Below are 18,812 nucleotides of genomic sequence, written 5' to 3'. Positions count from 1 at the left end.
GTTTTGTTTTGTTTTTCCTGGAGCAACAATGCTGATCTTGGTGGTTAGTACTCTAGGCCAGCCTGGGGCAGCCTACTAATTTGTAATATACTCAAAGAATGGTACCACAGAAGTCTCCCTACTCTCACCCCAAGGTGTCTTCAGGGATACATTTCTCTGATACAGGGTTTGGGACTAGCCTTGCTACATACCTGAGATAGAGGCTCTGACAAAATGAGATTGTTGGGAAAAGACAGGGTTCCATGGGTTAAGCTCCTGAATTGGTTTGGGCTAGGCTTTATTGCTTATAACAGAAAACCAAGACTAGAAGAAGTTGCCCCACAACACATAAGGGTGATTGTTTTCCTCATGTAAGGAAAGTTTGGAGGTGTCCTGGCCAGGGCTGGAATGGAAGCTTTGTCATACCAAAGAACCCAGGTTCTTCCTGTCTTTCTGCTCTATCTTTCTTAGCATATGGCTTCATCCTCAAGGCCATCTTGTGTTCTAAGATAGCCATCACAACTATATTCCAGAAAGGAGGAAGGACAAAAGTGGACTCCCAGCAATCTCTCTCTTTTTTAAGGAACCTTCCCAAAGTCCCACCCAAGAATTTCTGCTTAATGGTTAGAATTTAGTCCCACAGCCCAACTTAACTGCAACGGAGGCTGAATTTAAGTCACCCTGATCTACTCATTCCAAAATAATGTTTCTTTTTTCAATAACTGCTGTGTTAGATAAGAGGTCAGGGAAATTTCTTGTCCATTTCTCATATAGTCATCCCCAACCCTGTATAAAATTCTCCAGTGATTCTTTCTGAAGCAGTGCTTTAGAAGAGTCTTACCTGGGGTCAGTCCATCGACTCCCTCAAAGTATATGTGAAATTGTGTGTGTGTGCATTTCTCTGAGGAGAGGGGTGTTGACATTTATTAGATTCATTAGGCAAATCCCCATTTTTTGTTTTTATACTGCAAGTCTTTCAGCTGCATTTTTGTTAAATTCCAAGCTGAGATGTCATGAATGGCGAACAAAGACCAGGTTAATTGGAAACCTCTCCTAAGCTCCCTGCTTCAACCAGGAGCCCTCCTTTGATCTTAGAGCATCTTCTGCCTTCTATAAGAGCACTTGCCATATTATAATGAAAAGGCCCATTTATGAGACTATCTTCCATTGTTAGATATGCAGGGTGGGCCCATGTTACATTAATTTTTGTATTCCAAACACCCTCCGACATAACAGGTATGTTGTAGTTGCTCAAAAATGTTCTTGACCCAAACCACTTACCCATAATAAACCAACAGATTCTTCTTTCCTCCCAGACAGCCAATGTTTTAAGCACTTAACTCTGAGCCAGGTATTATGTTAGGCATTGGGGATACATAGGTAAGCTCCCTGCATGGAGCTTATGGCCTATATTCATAAGGGACATGATTTTCTCCACCTCCTAGAGCTGTTGCATGTGAGCCCTATGCATGTACAATCATGCTGACATTGCAAAAACTCCCCCTTTCTGAAACAAGCATTAGTTATGAGCACATATTCCACTATTTTTACCACTCAAGGCAAAAGTGAAAATGCTTTTCTATTCTTCCTCAAAATGTTTCTCCAAAGTCCTCTTTCTTTTTGAATACAGCTGTTAATGTTTTGCCTCTAACAATAGAAAATACAGATAGAAGATACTGATAAAAGAAGTCAGCATTTAGGACCAAGTTCTGCACACATAAATATCTTTTTATTTTATTTTTTAGAACTCAATAGGAAGAATTTATTATTAAAAAGTAAAGTAAAACCTTCATGTCTGGTTCACTAGTATGTTCTTTTTCTTTCTAGCTTATACATACTTTGCCATGGATTTGAGTTTGTCAAACCACATTTGTAATTTTCCAACTTTTATGTAAAAGTAGGAACACCCTTTCTTTAAACCTAAATAAAATAGAGCAGGAGCAGAACAGTTTGTTGAAAGGAAAAGGTTCTGCTGCTAGCCTCAGGCCCCTAAGGGGATGCCAGGAAGCCCGATTGGAGAACTACTGAAACAGGTGGTATTTATGGATCAGTAGTTGACTTGGGTGTGATCTGTCCACAGAACCAGGTATACAGAGCTAAGTCCAGAGCACTGTGCTATCTCTGTTTTGAAGTTCATTACACTGAAAGAGTTCATAACTTTAGGGAGCATAGCAGAAGTCATCTATGGATACGTATTTCAAAAGTAACCCCCACCTAGAGACTGATTTAGTAGGTATGAACTAAGGCTCCTGCCAGCGTCTATAGTTTTAAATAACTTTGCTAAAATCAGGAGAAGGCTGCTTCTTCATGATCATTAAAGTGCAAAAAGTTAGTATGTTACTTAATGCCCAGAAATATCTGCACTGCTTGGAGGGAATATGGGTTTCTGGCTTTCTGAGTCGAGCTTCAGAGATTCTTAAAATACTTCTATTTCCATTGCATTCACTGTTCCTGCTGCCACTGTTCCTCTTCCCTTAGATATCAGCATAATTGTGTATGTTATTTATTGTCTGTTTCCAACCTCTGAAATATAAGTTTCATTTGGGTGGGCATTTTTGTCTATTTTATTCATTGATTCATCTCAAGCTTTTAGAACCTTGCCTGGCATCTTGTAAACACTGATTAGTATTTGTTGAATAACTACTATTAATGAGGTAAATCACATGTTATTGGTTAAAAAGATTTCTTGGACTCCTCTGGAAACCAAACCTCCTCCATCTATGGCATTTTCTTTAAGAGAATATTCTGAGGGCCAACAACCAGATGTTCATGTGAAGCTGTGGAACGCTACCATATCGTAGAGTGGGCCGGTTCTTGATGGACTGTAACTTTATTTTCAAAACAGGATGTGAGGTGGTCTGACTTTGGGTTTCCTGGAAGAAATGGACAGGAAAGTACCTTATGGATCGGCTCCAGGGGGGCCCATACACCCTGTCATCTGGATTCCTATGGTTGCAACTTAGTATTCCAGGTACAAGGAAGGTAAGCACAGGCACATGCATATGTGTGTGTGTGGTGTGTGTTGCACAGGAAGAGGAATGAGTATCGGATGGGCAGCAGAACCCTGAGGGTTAGTCCCAGCTCCATCCTGTCTGCCTGCCCTTATGACCAGGGCAGATGTTTTAACCTGTGGTTCAGTTTCCTCCTTTGTGAAATAAGAGGAACCGTTAAGTGGTAGTTTCCATGTTGGTGTCTGAGCCATTTTCAGGGTTACTTACTTTCAGAAAGCTGATCCTAGAACTCCAGGATTCCACGCTCAGTTCAGCCAGACAGTTGTCTGCTTAGCTCTGTTACATAAAAGTCCACCTTTGTAGTAGTAATAATAAATAAGAGCCAAGCAGTTTGTGGAAAGGAAGAGGCTTTGCTGCTACCTTCCGGCCCCTGAGGGGAGACCAGGGAGCCTGGTTTGAGAGCTCCTGGACCAGATGGTATTTACATCCCCTTTCAACCCTAAGTTTTGTTTGTGTCTGCATGTAGACAAAAGCAGACATGTAGACGCAATGCAGCATCTTACTGCCTTAGGGCAGTTACGTCTCCATCTGCCTGTGGACCCGAAGAGATACAAGTCTAGGTCAGGTAACACTTCTGATAGTCCCTGGTTCCAGGGGTTATATGAGAGTATCAGTGTTTTTGCCACTTGGAGGATGTACTCAGAATGTAGTACATGCAGCCTTATTTCCCCCTAATTAACAATGGCCTCTCCTGGCCTTTTGGGACATTTACAGGACAGCACAGAGGGAAAAGCAGAAATGGGTCTAAGTTCTCAGACCCTTTAGACATGAAAAGGATTATGAGTGGATCCAAGAGAAATAATAAGTATGTGAATAGATTTTACATGTGAAATAATTTGAAAACTATAAAATGGTATAAGATAGTCCATTCCTTGATTTATCAAGTCTTCATTAAAGGACCCAGAATGTCTCAGGTACTTACTATGTGCTGTGGATGCAGCACCAGTCAAGTGTGCCCTTATGGAGTTAACAGTCTGAACCTTAAACTTGGTGAGAGAAGGCCTCATTTGAATAGCTGCTTTCCATGTGTTTTGAATTGGGAAATAAGCAAAAGAAATTGAGCTGGAAAAGCATTCTGCCTTGTGCCAGGGCTCCCTGTGGGCTTGCCTGCCTCTAAGCTCTCCTAGGACAGAGGGTCTTACTCATTCAACCTCCCTCCCACTGAAACACACGGTACCTGCCACAGCAGGATACTAATGAATATTTACTGATACTTATTCTATTACTTCAGAGATATATAAGGCCAGAAAATATGCTCTATTACAAAGTTAAAATAAAGCTATATTAATTTTATATCATAGGAAGAACCTAGGTATTTCTTTTTGGCAGTGTTTTTCCAGCTCAATTTTTTTTTTTTTTTTGAAGGTTTCATAGGGCTGTGGAACAGAAAAGGAGAAGGGAGCATTCCTGTTGGAAAGGTTAGGGGAGATTTCAGAGAGGAGCTGCCATTTGTGATGGGCATGGAAGGATGGGTGAATGTTCAAACAACAGGGAGGAGCAGAGACGCCAGCAAGAGCAGAGCCCCAGGAAAGCATGGGGTGTACAGAGAACCTTGTGAGCTGTGCCATGTAAGTTGTGCATTGGAGACAGAGGGATCAGGCAGGAAAAGCAGGTTGGAGCCTGAGGGTCTTGACTTCCAGTCAAATACTGCTTATTCTCTGCTCCTTCAGCAGGCAGAACTGTAAGCAGGGGATGACATGGTGATTGCCCACCATTTCTGATGAACAAAAGAAGGATGCATATAAATTACATTTTAAACCAAGCCAAGCAAACAGTATGGGATGGTTTTCATATGGCTCTTCTTCGGGAAACACAGCTCTGGTACAGAGGTGGAACTGGAACCTGGAGAGGTCAGGAGATCTGTGACCTAGTTCTGGGCCCCCCACGAACCAGTAGCCCAGTGAGTGACACTGAGCAAGCACTGGCTCCCTCTTGCGCTGCTTTGAAAATGAAAGTAGATAATCTCTGGGAAGTCCTTCCAGGTCTAACTTTCTAAACATATTAAATGCTGAAACTTCTCCACAGCTAGTCACAGTCGAATGGAGCAGCTTTATCATCTCTAAGGCAAAATAAGCCTTCTTAGTTTGAAAATAGCGGCCAAGTGCTTCCCTGTTTTACAAGGACATGATGACCCCACTGAAACTGCAGGGGTCAGTGGAGGGCTTCAGGGCTCTTCCCAGAACTAGGAGGTTTTCTTGCTCCTTCTCCTTGCTTCCTCATCTGTATTTCTGCCTATCTGTGTCTCTTCCTTTTTCACACTTCTCCCTCCTTTGCTGCAGATGTCCTTCCTCTGTTGGCTCAAAGTGTGGACGTGTGTAGCATTTTATGATTTAAGATCACCTCCGTTTCTCAAAAAGTTTTTAAATGACTGAACCATTTTATAGGTTTCTCTTTTTGAAAATTCCTATATTATACTACTTTTTAGTTAGGTGCCATCATTTGTTCATTTCTCTTCCCTAATGAGTTAATAAATGTTTAACTGAAGCAATTTATAACCCAAACAGGGAGATGTCTGGAAACCTTTTGATGGATAGAACCTTTTTGATGGTGGTTGCTCTGCATAAGATAAGAGTACAGATATTTGAAAGGGGAGGAGTTATTCCGCATAGCTCTAGCGTCAGGGATAGAAACTAGAGGAGGCAGACTTTGATTTGAGATAAGAAAGAATGATCTGACAAACTAGATTCTGCAAAGGGGCATCACGAGGTATCCAGTTGTTGCTGCCCTATGTCCACCAGGTGTCTGCAGAGAAGACTCCGGCACTGAGTGAGAGAGAGAGAGAGATGGGCCAGATGACTCTGAGATTGCTCCTGTATTCCTTTATCGATTAAATGAAATGAGTAAAACGGAACACTTAGCTGCTGCCTTCTTAAATGTTTTATCTCAAGTTCAAAGTACTAACTTGTATCTTATTTTTTTACTTAGGAAAAGATGGCATCTTTTTCCTCCTGAAGATACTCCTTTCCTTTATCCAACTAGAATCCCTTACGAAGAATCCAGTGTGTTCAGTAAAGTCAATGTTGTCAATCCTGATTTAAAACGTTTTCCCCAGTTCTGGAAAGCTCGAAGACACATGGTTACGCTGAGCCCAGGACAGGTAACGGAGTCTTTGAAACACTGATGACCTGTCAGTGGACACCCCTGCTGTAACTTCTCTCAAGCCCTCATGCCATGCAGCCACCAGTACAAGTGAGAATGGTTTCCTTCCTTGCTGCCTAGCTATTGAAAGGTAGCTCCCCAGGTGTAGGCCACAGATACACACTTCTCAGCTTCACCGGGCAAGGGAAGGAGAGGGAGGAGGGAACGCAGCTCCTCCTGCTGGTGAACAGGAGAATGGACTTTGGAGGAACACGAACCCCCAGCCACACTTAGGAGAAGACAGTGTCAGGCCTGGGTGTTTGAGCATCTCTGGAACATTTATTCACAGTCAATATCTGTTCGCCTGTGCCAGAACCCAGGCACATAAACGCAGGCTGGCAGGCATCCAGGTGGTGGGCCCACAGAGGTACAGCGAACCAAGACTGATGTGCTTTTAAGCGAGAATGGACAATATAAATGACTGTCTCTGAAAGATTTCCAAAGATATTGTGCCTAGTGCTGCTGCACACTGGGGAAAATCACCTTTACAACATTGGCATTTTCTGTCTGATAGCTTATTAATAGTTTGAGAAGTTTTCTTAGTCTCTTGTGGAGTTTTACTCCCGTGATTATCCTTTCCCCCTGCCTGTTTCCCTTGGCTCCCTTCTCACTGGCTCTTTTCCCACTTCCTTCACCCTGGAGTATTCCAGCTCAAACAATTTCATGTGCCCAGTTGCTTCGACTCATTAGCAATCTCTCCCTGTCCACCTATGCGCCCCCCCACCAGCTCCTGACAACCGCTCATCTATTTCATCTCTCTACAGATTGACTGATTCTGGACATTTCATACAAGAGCACATATTAGTGTATGGCCTGTGTGTCTGGCTTCTTTCACATTATGTGTCAAGGTTCAGCCATTCTGTGGAATCTTACCAGTACTTCATTCCTCTTTATAGCTAAATGTATTCGTTTGTATGGATATACATTTTGTTTATCCATTCATCTATTAATGGGCATTTGGGTTATTTCTGCTTTTTGGCTATTATGAATAATGCTGCTATGAACATTCATGTATACGTTTTTGTGAGGACATGTTTTCAGTTCTCTTGGGCATATGTCTAGGAGTGAAATTGCTGGGTCATATGATAGCTGTTTTTCACTTTTTGAGGAGCTGCCAAACTGTTTTCCACAACAGCTACACCATTTCACATTTCCACGAGCAATGTGTGAGGGGTCCAGTTCCTTCACATCCTAACACTTGTTATTTTCCATTATTATTATTGTTATTATTGCCATTCTAGTTGATGTGAAGTGGTTGCTAATTCATTTTTTCTTATATTTTAGTAGCCAAATTTGAATGAGCGCCTCTATTTATTGCATATCCTGCTCATTCCTTAAGCCACCAACAGCTGGCCCCCTGTCTTACCACTTTACTGAAAACACATGTTGATAGGACATTCATGACCTCCCAATGTCTAAATCCTATGACTCTTTTTAGTGTTCAGTTCTCCTAAAAGGAGCTCTCTTCCCATCTCCCAGCTCCACCTTGTTCATAGCAAGTGCCACCAGTTTTCTAATTCAAAGCCCAAAAGCTTTGGATTATCCCATTTGCTCTTCTCAGCCTTCCATAGGAAATCTCATACTGAGTCTGGACAGAGATGATCCTTCTTGACTCTGCCTGTTGCTTTTGTTCACTATACCTTCCTTCCTATTTAGATCTTAACATTTAAGGAGTAGACCATTACAAGAATCTCCTGTCCTTCCCAGACTCTCTCATAATGTCACTGTTTTAGCCATCCCCTTACTCAGAATTTCTTAGCAGATGCCTATAGGATAAAATCCAGATGTTTATTCTGAAGTCAGGCCTTCCACTGGCCCTAACCTAATTCTCCCACCTTATCTCTCATTACTTGTTCTGTAAGACTCACTACTTGCTGTCCTTCACCAGGCCCACACCCTTTGCCTGTGCCACTTCTCCCTCCTGGCATGTCCTCATTCTTTTCTCTTGTCCAAGTTCTCGCCAAGCCCTGGCGTAAATCATACTTCTCCACCCAGGTTGCCCCTGCCCCCTTTCTATACATTATTTTTTTATTGGATAGATTTTAGACTGTGAGAACACAGAAACCATATCCTATATTTTTACCTATGCTCTTTCTCAGAATGCAGGTAACTGTTTTTTAGTGGAAAGGAGGGAAAGTTAGAATCTCAGAATCCTTTACTAAGATTAAATGCAGACAGAAAGGTCTGGGATTCAGAAGAGCAGAGATTAAAGAAGCTGGTAATATCCTTTGTAGAACATGGTAAACTTGTCAATAAAAAAAGGAATAAGAAGATCGTGGGGTTTTTTTTCCCTACAACAACATTACTATATCCTTTCATATTTCTTTTTTTACCTAGCAGCTTCAATTACTATCTGTTTCTGACATAAAAACAAAATGTCTTATTCTTATGCTAACTGTTTTCTGTTTGGTTTCTCAGGTTCTGTTTGTTCCCAGACATTGGTGGCATTATGTAGAATCCATTGATCCAGTCACCGTCAGTATAAACTCATGGATCGAGCTGGTATGCTTCCCTTTACTTATTTATTAAATAAATGTAATCCTGCTTTTAAGATACACAAAGCCTGTCTGTAAAACTTTGTGATTAATGTTAACCAAAGCTCCAGTATTACTTTGGTTTGATATGCTATAATTTATGTATTCTATGCCCTGTTGATGGATATTTAGGTTAGAAATATGGTTTTCAATGACATGCCATTCTCTTTCTTTAAAGTGCACACAGTGGGTCTTGATGTTGGAGTACAGGGTCCTCTCCCTTGAATAGTGCTGTTAGGAGGATTGTGTTGGGCCTGGCCCGCATCTGCCATATGTCTCCCACTTTGCCAGTCCCATCCCATCCCACCTGGGCTGGACATAACTGTTTCTTCGTTCAGAGTCCTTATTACTAATTGCAGAATTCTCAGCCCTGGCCTATACATTTCCTCAAAGTAGAGTCATTCAGTGCTAGGTTTTTATCATTTCATTTCTTCCAGAGGCCTTTGCCCTCCAATATGCTGTGCTCAGTCCTGGTTGCCTGCTCTTACTTGCCAATTAAAATGGCTGCCCAGTACAGCTCAAGTTTCCCCTCAGTGTGAGGTCTTCATTATACCTATGCTCTCCTGCACCCACAGTCTTGATTCCATCTCTCACCTCTTCTTGGCTGCTGCATGCCCCTTCAGTTTCACCGTTGGTAGTGGAAGGGGCTTTGGCATAGGTGGAGTATAAGGAATCGGTAACAGGAAGCTGTGTTATGTGGGCCCAGAGGATAGTTCTAGCCCTTAGGTTTAGGTGAGAAGTTAGAGGAGATCAGTAGATTCGCAGTTAGAAGTCCTGCTTGCAGTATGCTGGATCGGAGTCGGAGCGAATGCCAAGGCACAGGCCGTGGAGTCCGCTTCCTCTCCCACCCCCAGAGTCTCATCTGTAGTAGTCTTGACAGATGCTTCACCTTCCAAAGTAGCTTGTAAAGTTGTGAAACAGTGGAGCTTTTGTCTGCCTACTTGTACCTATACCCGTTGTTTCTGAAACTATACAGAATTTTTAAAAAATGTATTTGAGGATACCTGCCATGTGTCCAATTAATCTTTTATTGTCTAGGCTCAGAAACTTCTGGTTTTTAAAACAGTGTTTTTTATAAGAATTTTTTTTCCCCAGATTCTTCACTATTTTGTTTGTAGACTTTGGAATTATGCTGATTTAAGTTACAGTTACGCCTTTGTAGCTAACCTAGATGGCTACTTAATCTCATCAAACCTAAGTCTCCTCACTGGTAGAACAGGGAATTATAATTGTACCCACTTCAGTAGGGTGATTGTGAGGTTTAAACTGGGCTAAACATTGAGCAGAATATTCATAAGCATCTAATACAGTGCCTAGCACATGGGAAGTGTTTAAAAATAGATTGCTATGAAAAGCAGGAAGAGCCATTATATCAAGAATGGCCCTCTTAATGTATAGCACCTAAAACTGAATACCAGCAGGCCTCACTTGGTGGAGTGTAAGATTTCCACCTCACATGACTTAGATCCTAAATTTCTTCAGTGTAGCCTTGTTAGAAATTTCATGTCACTTTGGGTTCATATTCAGCTCTAAAATGTTCAGATTTTTTTCCCACATGCTCAGCTGCCCTGTCAGGTTGTTCTCAGCCTGAACCTGTACAGCTGGTTCTTTAAACCTATACCCAGTACTTCACAGCCATCTCTGTTGTTTTCATCATGTTGATTCGGTTGAGCATTCCAGCTTGCCAAGGTAGTTTTGGATTTGAGTCTCATCTATGCCTTTAATGATACTCCTTCAGGCGGGCCTGTGCCTCTCTGGTACGTCCCTATGAGTCTTTGAGTGTGTCTTTGCCTTGTGGTATAAGAAGATATCCCAGGATCACCTTGTACTTTCCCTGACCCAAACTTGGAAGTTGGTCATTTCTCCAGGTGGCCATGGTTCCTTTTAGTGGGGAATGGTATTTAGAAACCAAGATCTGGACTCTACACTGCTGCTCACTCCTGCTGGTATATCTCTGTTTCCAGACACTTTAAGTGATGAAGCTAGAATGTGGTACAGACAGACGGACAGTCAGAAAGGTATTGATGTATTTTTATTTCTAATTCAAAGTTAATTATAATAGGTTTGTTTCTTCCTTGTTCCCATATTTTTATGTCCTCTCTTCCACTGAAAGTGTGTATTATATTTGTCAAAGTGTATTTAGGGCAGAGTCTTATAAATGGGTTAGCCATGTCACAGGGTAAATTTATCTCTAATTTTGTTAGGTTTTGCCAAATTGCACTTCATTGTGATTGTGCCATTTTGCATACCTGTCAGTAGAATGTGAAAGTGCTTCTTTCTTCCCCAGCCGCACCAACCAGACTGTGTTTGAACTTAATTGCTTTTGGTTTTTGAGTTGCACTTGGAAAGACGTTTCCCTCTTCCAGATCATGAAGGAATTCCCCAATGTTTTGTTTTAGAGTTTGGGTTATTTCACTGAGATCTAGTTTTATCTTTTACCAAATGGAAATAGAAATGTCAAGGACACCATTTATTTCTGTCTTTTCTCTGGTGATTTGAAATGTTATTTTAATCATACACTGTACTTGGTTCTTTTTCTTCCATTGGTCTTTCTTCATATTCTGTCATCACTTCCACCCTGTTTTCTTTAGAGAGGTTTTATACTAGGTCTTTAATATCTATAAGGCTAAGTTCTCTCAGAGCTTTTCTTTTGTGGTTTTCCTGGCTCTTCCTGAATTTGTTTTTTCATATGATGTTTAAAATTAGCATGTTTAGCTTCAGGATAAATAACCAATTGATAGTTTTATTCAATACCTGTTAAGTTTTATATGAACTTTATGGTGTTTAATTGTTCTATCCAAGAATGAAATACTCTAAGTTTTTATTCCTGGGTATTTCATCTTTTTTTTTGCTGCTATGGTAAGTGAGATTTTCTCTTCCATTATATCATCTGACTGGATATTGTTTGTGTATATGAAGTCTATTGATTTTTGTGCTAATTTGAATTATTTTGTTGTTGGTAGTGATTTTTATTTACCTTCTTGGGTTTTCAGGTGTTTCTCAAATTACCTGAAAATTAAGATAGTTTTACCTCTTCCTTTCCAGTTTGTTTGTCTGTAATTCTTTTCCCTTCTCTGATTACATTAACTGATACCTTCAATTCAATAATAAATAATAATGAAGCTAGAGGGCATTTTTGCCTTGTTTCTGACTTTAGGGAGTGTTCCTTTAAGTGGTTTCTCTTTAAATAAAATGCTAAGTTTGTGGCTGAGTTACATATATATTTTATCATGTTAAGTGTCTAATTCATTACTTTTTTGTTGTTGTTGTTTTTAATCAGGAAAAGGGGTTAAACAAGCTCTGAGGTAGTATTACAAGTTGGGCACCTAAGGACCAGATGCTGATATATAAAGTAGATGATTTCTGTCCTTTACCAAGCTAAGACTTCAATTTCTTCCGTTAACTCCTTTCTATATACTTTACAGTTTGAAGATAATTCAGTCTTTCTTAAAAAACTGGAATACAGAATAGGAGTTGAGTAATGATACCTTGGTTTTAAAGCCTACCATATTCAAATAACTCAAGCTGACTCCAGACTTTGTGTTGTAAGTCACAAAGGTTTGGAAAAAAGTAGCAATTCTAGTTCTGTTGAGCTGGTGCAATACTCATTCCTTCTCAGTTTCTCTGTTAAAGAAATGCAGATCCTGTTTTAATATATTCTAGGGAATGAAGTATATTCTTTGTATCCTTTAGTCTTTTCAATTGTGTCTTTTTCATCCTTTTTACCTCTTTATTCTTTTAGTATTGAGATATATTTTCTCAGTATTTTTTGCAAACTTTGTTTAAAAATATTTTTCTTAATTTATAAAGGCTTTCCTCTTGCTCTCATAATTTTTCCATTCTTAAGTCTTTATACATATAAAGGAGTATATATGTAGCATATTTGTAAGAGATAAAAGATAATAATATAATGAATACCAGTAACTTAGCAGTTAACCCCAAAATTAAAAATCTACCCATAATTTCTGTCTTGTGTTTTGCTCTTCCCCATCCCATCCCGTTTATTCCCTTTACTGCTTCATTCTCTTGCTTAAACAGAAAGTACCTTTATCATATCACTATAAAATATATTGTTTAGTTTTGCATGTGTTTGAGATGGTACAAATGAGGTCATATTTAATGTAGTCTTTTGGGGCTTGCTTTTGTTTAAAATAATAGCTTTGTTGAAATATAATCCTCATACCGTACAATTAATCCCTTTAAAGTATACAGTTCAGTAGTTTTAAGTATATTCACAGAACTGTGTAACCATACCATAATCAATTTTAAGAACAGTTTCAACATTTTCATCACCCTAAAAAGAAGTCTCCATCTATTAGTAGTTACTCCCTCATTTTCCTGTCTAGCCATAGGCCATCACTAACCTATTCTATTTTCTGTCTCTGTAGATTTGTCAATGTTGGAATCATATAATATGTAGTCTTTTGTCACTGGCATCCTTCACTCAGCACAGTTTTTTCAAGATTCATCTGTGTTGTAGCATGTTTCAATACTTTATTCCTTTTTATGGCTGGATAATATTCCATTGTATAGTACACCACACTTTGTTTATCCACTCATCAGCTGGTGGACATTTGGGTTGTGTCTACTTTGGGCTGTTATGAACAATGCTACTGTTAACATTCATGTACAAGTATATATGTGAACATATATTTTCATTTCTTTTGGGTATATATCTAGAAGTGGAATTTCTGGGTCATATGGTATATTAGTTAGGGCAGGCCAGCAAGCTGGAAACTCAGCCAAGAGTTGAAGTTGCAGCCTGGAGTCTAAAATCTGTAGAACAGCTGGCAGGCTGGAGCCCACTCAGGATTTCTGTTACTGTCTTGAGACAGAAACCCTTTTTCTCCAGGAAACCTTAGTGTTTTGCTTCTTAAGCCTTCAGTTGTTTGGATGAGGTATGCCCACGTTATTGAGGTAATTTCCTTTAAAATAAACTGATTGTAAAAGTTAATCATATCCATAGACTGTCTTCACTGCAACATTTAGATTAGGGTTTGACCAAACAGCTGGATACCACAGCCTAACCTAGTTGACTCTTATAATTAATTATCTTATAATTAATTACCTCATATGGTAATTCATAGCCCTTTGACGAACTGCCAGGCTGTTTTCCAAAGCAGCTGTACCATTTAGATACCCACTAATGATATATGAAGATTCTGATTTCTCCATATCCTTACCATTATTTGCTATTTGTCTTTTTTATCTAACCATCCTAGTGTGAAGTGGTGTCTCATAGTGGGGATTTTGTTTTTAATTTAATATTATGTTTTTAAGATTCATCTGTGTTGTCACATGTAGCTGTTCATTCATTTTCACTATAGTATAATATTTACCATAACTGATTGAGTCTTCTCTTGATAAATAATTGAGTTTCCAGTTTTTTGCTTTTATAATAAAATATCCTTGTATGCTATACAAGAGTTTCCCTGGATAATATGTATATTTATAGGAGTGGAATTGCTGGTCTGTAGGGTATATGATACCTGAGTTCCCAAGGTACTGCCAGTGTGTTTTTCAAATGGTGCCACCAGTTCGCCTTCCCACCATCAGTGTATAAGACTTGTGTCTCTCACTGCACATTTCCCCGCCACTTGGAATTATCAGACCCTCTTTTGCCAGTTTTATCAGTTTCTCAATCTGCATTTCCCTGATAATTAATGAGGTTAAGCATATTTTCATGTGTTTATTAGTCATATGTTGCTTTTTTTAAAAAAACGCTTCTCTTCATGTGTTTTGCCCACTTAAAAAACTAGTTCATTTGTCTTATTGATACATGCAGATTCTTGATATATTTTTTATGTTAACCTCATATCAGTTATATGTGTTACAGATGCCTGGTTCATTTTTTTCCTTTATGGTGTCTTGATGAACAGAAGTTATTGATTTTAATGTAATTCATCATTAATGCTACAGTTTATACTTACTGTCCTCATAAAAAAACATACAGATGTTTAACCATATCATTCTGTGGCCAAGCACATTTGTTCTAATTTTTCTCCCATCCCTCAAACAATTAGCTTGTCAAACTCTATAGGGATTATTTCTCTGTATGTAGTATTTTTTTTTTAACTTTAAACATGTCTTATAAGTTTATACTTAAGTCAAAAAAATAAAAAGAATAAACTAAAAAAACATGCCAAAGAATGGAAAAGATTGAAAGAAAGCATTACAAAGTGGCTCATACTTAAGGACTATTTTGTATAAACAGCATATTTACATACTTAAATTTGGTTGGTGAAATATTCTACATCTCTTCTAGATGGCAGATGATAATAAATACATTATCGTATAGTGGTCTGCCCACAATGTATTCATTCCTTCTGTTACACAGCTTATATTAATGAGAGAACAGGGCATATGTTTAAGAGAGGCTCTACTCTGTTTTAAGCCATGAGACACAGAGACAAATGAGAAGATGTTTCTTTAATCTTGATTTAGGAAGAGGACCACTATGCCCGGGTGGAGGAGGCCATCACCCGCATGCTTGTGTGTGCGCTGAAGACTGCAGAGGACCCACACAATACCAGAGCTTGGTTGAACCCCACTGAGGTAGGCTGCTTCTGGTTTTTATCATGCCAGGTGCTTTCCTGTGATATACTGACTGTGGCTAGAACCATTCTAAAGGGTTTTTCTTTTTTCCTTAGGTTGAGGAAACATCCCATGAAGTCAATTGTCACTATTTAAATGGAGCTGTTTCTGCCTTTTTTGATCATTACAGAACATCTAAGGTAGAAATCCCAGCACTGAGAACAAAGAGAGAGTCCATGAGAAAGGAAGATTTAAACATGTGCAACCCCATGGAGGTGGAGCAAACAAGTAGCCAGAACTTGACCTTGGGAACAGAACTGGCGGCAGCAAGCCTGTTTGGCCCTGATCTGGTTCCTGTAGCACCGAGCTCTAGAGAACCACCCTCAGAAAGAGGGGGTCTGCGTGAAAGTGATGGTAAAGACTTTGTCGGCAAAGGTGGAGAACACTTTGGAAAATCGGCTTGTACCAAGAAGCCACGAATGATGAGTGAAACTGAGGATGCAGTTGTGGAACCGATTGCTGCAGAGGGCACTATGGCCCCTTCCCAGACATGCATTTCCACTGATGACTTGCTGGACTGCTTGGTGAACCCGCAGGTAACCAGGCTGGTAGCACAACTTTTGATACAAAGAGAAAGTTTGTGATTCTAACAGAATATGACTTTTAAATAATATTTTTTAAATGTGTGATTTTTAAATAACAAGAGTAAAGCATCCGTGTTCACATGCTCATAAATGCCCTTGTTCTTACCTTACTAAGTTTCAGCCTTGCCTGTCTTCTTGGCGCACGTTGCTCTTTGGCCGCGCCACTCTGTTACTCGTCGGCCGCCTCGCCCGACCTTGTAGCCTGTCTCACATGGAAGCCCCATGAGTTCTCACCAGGAAGTAATTTCTCCGTCAGCTTCCTACAAGGGTGTGCCTGCTGCTTGTTTTGTAAATAAACTTTATTGGAACACAGCCATGCCATTCATTTACATATCATCTATAGCAGCTTTCAGGTTGCAGTGGCAGAGTTGATTAGTGACAGAGGCTGCATGGCCCCTAAAGCTGAAAATATTCAGTATCTATCCCCTTATACAAAATGTTTGCCAGCCCCTGGCCAAATGCATCCATTAGGTGGATTCTAGCCTTGATCTGAATACCTGCAGAATTCTCACTGGTTAACCTGTCCTCCAGAGCAGGGTATTAATCAGGAGAAAAGTAGGGGGTGTCCAGTATGAGGCCTCCTTATGGAAGAGCCTGGGACATCCAGAACACCAGACCTGGGAATAAAAAGCCAGATGTTACTGACTCCTGAAACTGACTAAAAGCTTGGTTTAGTGAAATTGATCCTATGCTTATTACATCTGGAAGATCTGGGGGTAATTATTACCATTACTAAGTGAGAATTTTGAAATTAGAAATGCATATTTTGATCTCTGAGCCACCAGTCCTATAACAAATATGTAACAAAAGATAACCAAAGTAAGCTTTAAAGATGAATTCACAACTGGCCCTATCCTTCTCAGTCTTCAGACTGAGGGTATCCCTACATGCAAAGAAAGTATGTGCCTCCTGGGAGGCAGGGAAGAAGGGAGGCGGTTGTTGTGTTACACATGCCCAGGAAAAGGAGTGTCTGAAAAAAACCCTTCTGTAGCACTTAACCGCCTGACCTCTCTACATTTATCTGTTTTTTTGATGATTATCTATCTCCTCAACCAGAATGTCCCTCCATGAGGGTATGGGCTGTGATTATTGCTGAATCTGCAGAGCCTTTCGTCAATGCCCAGCACTTGGTAGGTGCCTGTTAAATATTTGAGCAGATTATAAAAAGAGCTTGTTGGCAGTATTCCATCAAATATTTTGAGGCAAAGGATGTTGTGGTCAAGGGTAAGATGTCTGTTACCCTTAGGTATATCCTTATCGCAGAAATATACATAAGCTTTTCTTCAGATACTTTATTTTTTATGTTCGCTACTCCTTCAACCGCTAGTTTTCAAATTGCAGATTGTAACTCACAAGTGAGTCATAAAATCAGTAGTGATTAAGACTAGCATTAAAAAAAAAAATGGAATAGAACAGGTAATTGCAGTGAATCCAGTAGTAACTGTAAGTATTACTTCATGAAATTTTCCAGGAAAAATATTTTTTTCAGGGTAAGTATATTTCATAAAGCTTTTCAGTTATAGCTGTATATGTGTATGGGCCTGATACAAAATGTATTTCTTACTGTAGGTTGGGGTCAGAAAAGTTTCAAAGGTGTTATGAGATAGAGGTAATAGTCTTTGACATGCAGAGACCTGGAAGAGAGTTAAGACATTGGAATATATGGATTTCTAAGTGTAAATAGGTGATTGGAAATAATTTCCTGATTTTATAGGAGTGGACATTATGACATAGCAGGAGACCCTGGCTGTGTAAGGGGAGTGTAAGGAAAGAGAGAGAGGGGGAGGCTGCCACCAAGATACCTGAATCCCATTTCGTCCTACATTTCTCAGCCAAGCATGCCTGAGTGAGTGAAATCACTTATTAAATAAATACACTGACCCTCCAGAGGCCAGAGGGATTAAAGAATACAAGCTCATCATTGCATCTCAGTGTCAGCATCCATGCATCACAGGGACAGGCTATCCAGTAGGCACAGTGGCCAGGCCCCATGTGATCTCAGGGGCCTACAAAAATGATTTGTGTCTTTTAAAATCAAAAGATGCATATAATCTAGCCTCAATTACACTCATGTTTACATCAGCGCAGTTGCAAAATATAATTTTTAATACTGTTCATGAACTAAGGATCCCACAAAGGCAAAAGTGCCTGGAGCCCATGAGAGTCCGAAGCGGCTGTGGTACCCGGGATATCAGAATCGGTTGCAGAAAATGCAGGTGTCTGGGCACACTGTGGAGCTATAGAAACTGGCTCCTTTGGAATGGGCCAGAACTTGCTGTCTCAGCAAACACTTCAGGTGATGCAAATATCAAAGTAGTTTAAGAATCTCTGGCCCTAGGGTAGACCACCAAGACGCATCAGTCTCCAAGTGGGCTTGTTTTAGAAGGGGCCTCTGGTTGGCATCACCTGGCTCTTCACACTTACTGAACTAAACCTGTACTCTGCCCTTCCTTGTAATTTTCAGCCAAATACTGTTAATCCTCTGAGGATCCCTTGATGCTGTCATGTTTAGTCGTGGTCTTTTACAAGGATAAAGAAATTTACACACCAAATGATATTTTCCAAGTATTTTATTCAAAAAGGAGGTATGTGGCATCCTCTTTAGATTGAGGTTGACTGTAACATTTACTGACTGTATCATTACACTTAGGTGCAGTACACGCTGATATTCCACTTTGCCCTACATTAACCAGACCGCTGGAGAACAAGAACAGATTAGAGAGCAGGGGCTCTCCTTTCTGTTTCTTACATTGTCAAACCTGAGTTCAGATACCACTGGCAGGGAAGCCATTCTTGAGCAATAAGGAGTCTTTGCCAGTCCACTTCAAAAATAAACATCAACAGCAAGAAAAATTTTAAAACGTCTGTGTTGAGGAAGCAGCAACTGGTTTCCTTAAACCTCCTCTACCTGAAGTGCTGGCCTAGCTCAGAGGAGCGACCCCTGGCGTCCAAGTGTGCCGTCGCTGCACATG

At 40.0% G+C, this 18,812-nt stretch overlaps 1 protein-coding gene across 4 annotated transcripts in view; it reads left to right on the top strand.

Annotated features, from left to right (window-relative positions):
- The window catches only part of HSPBAP1 (HSPB1 associated protein 1), a 73,032-nt gene that overhangs the window by 46,814 nt on the left and 7,406 nt on the right, over positions 1-18,812 (top strand). The window contains exons 4-9 of one of the 4 annotated variants that reach the window (XR_005024441.2): positions 2,825-2,961; positions 5,916-6,087; positions 8,547-8,630; positions 15,107-15,217; positions 15,313-15,792; positions 17,555-17,686. Coding sequence is in view for 3 of the 4 variants with exons in the window: in XM_036883489.2 (XP_036739384.2) it covers positions 2,825-2,961; positions 5,916-6,087; positions 8,547-8,630; positions 15,107-15,217; positions 15,313-15,840 (1,032 nt within the window). In the remaining variant the exon portion in view is untranslated. Of the gene's footprint in view, positions 1-2,824; positions 2,962-5,915; positions 6,088-8,546; positions 8,631-15,106; positions 15,218-15,312; positions 15,951-17,554; positions 17,760-18,812 lie in introns of those variants that run through there. The other 3 variants (XM_036883490.2, XM_036883488.2, XM_036883489.2) reach the window with 3 other exon arrangements.

Source organism: Manis pentadactyla, chromosome 1 (assembly GCF_030020395.1).
Source record: "Manis pentadactyla isolate mManPen7 chromosome 1, mManPen7.hap1, whole genome shotgun sequence".
NCBI classification, from domain to species: Eukaryota; Metazoa; Chordata; class Mammalia; order Pholidota; family Manidae; genus Manis; species Manis pentadactyla.
This window is presented reverse-complemented; position numbering and strand designations above follow the sequence as displayed.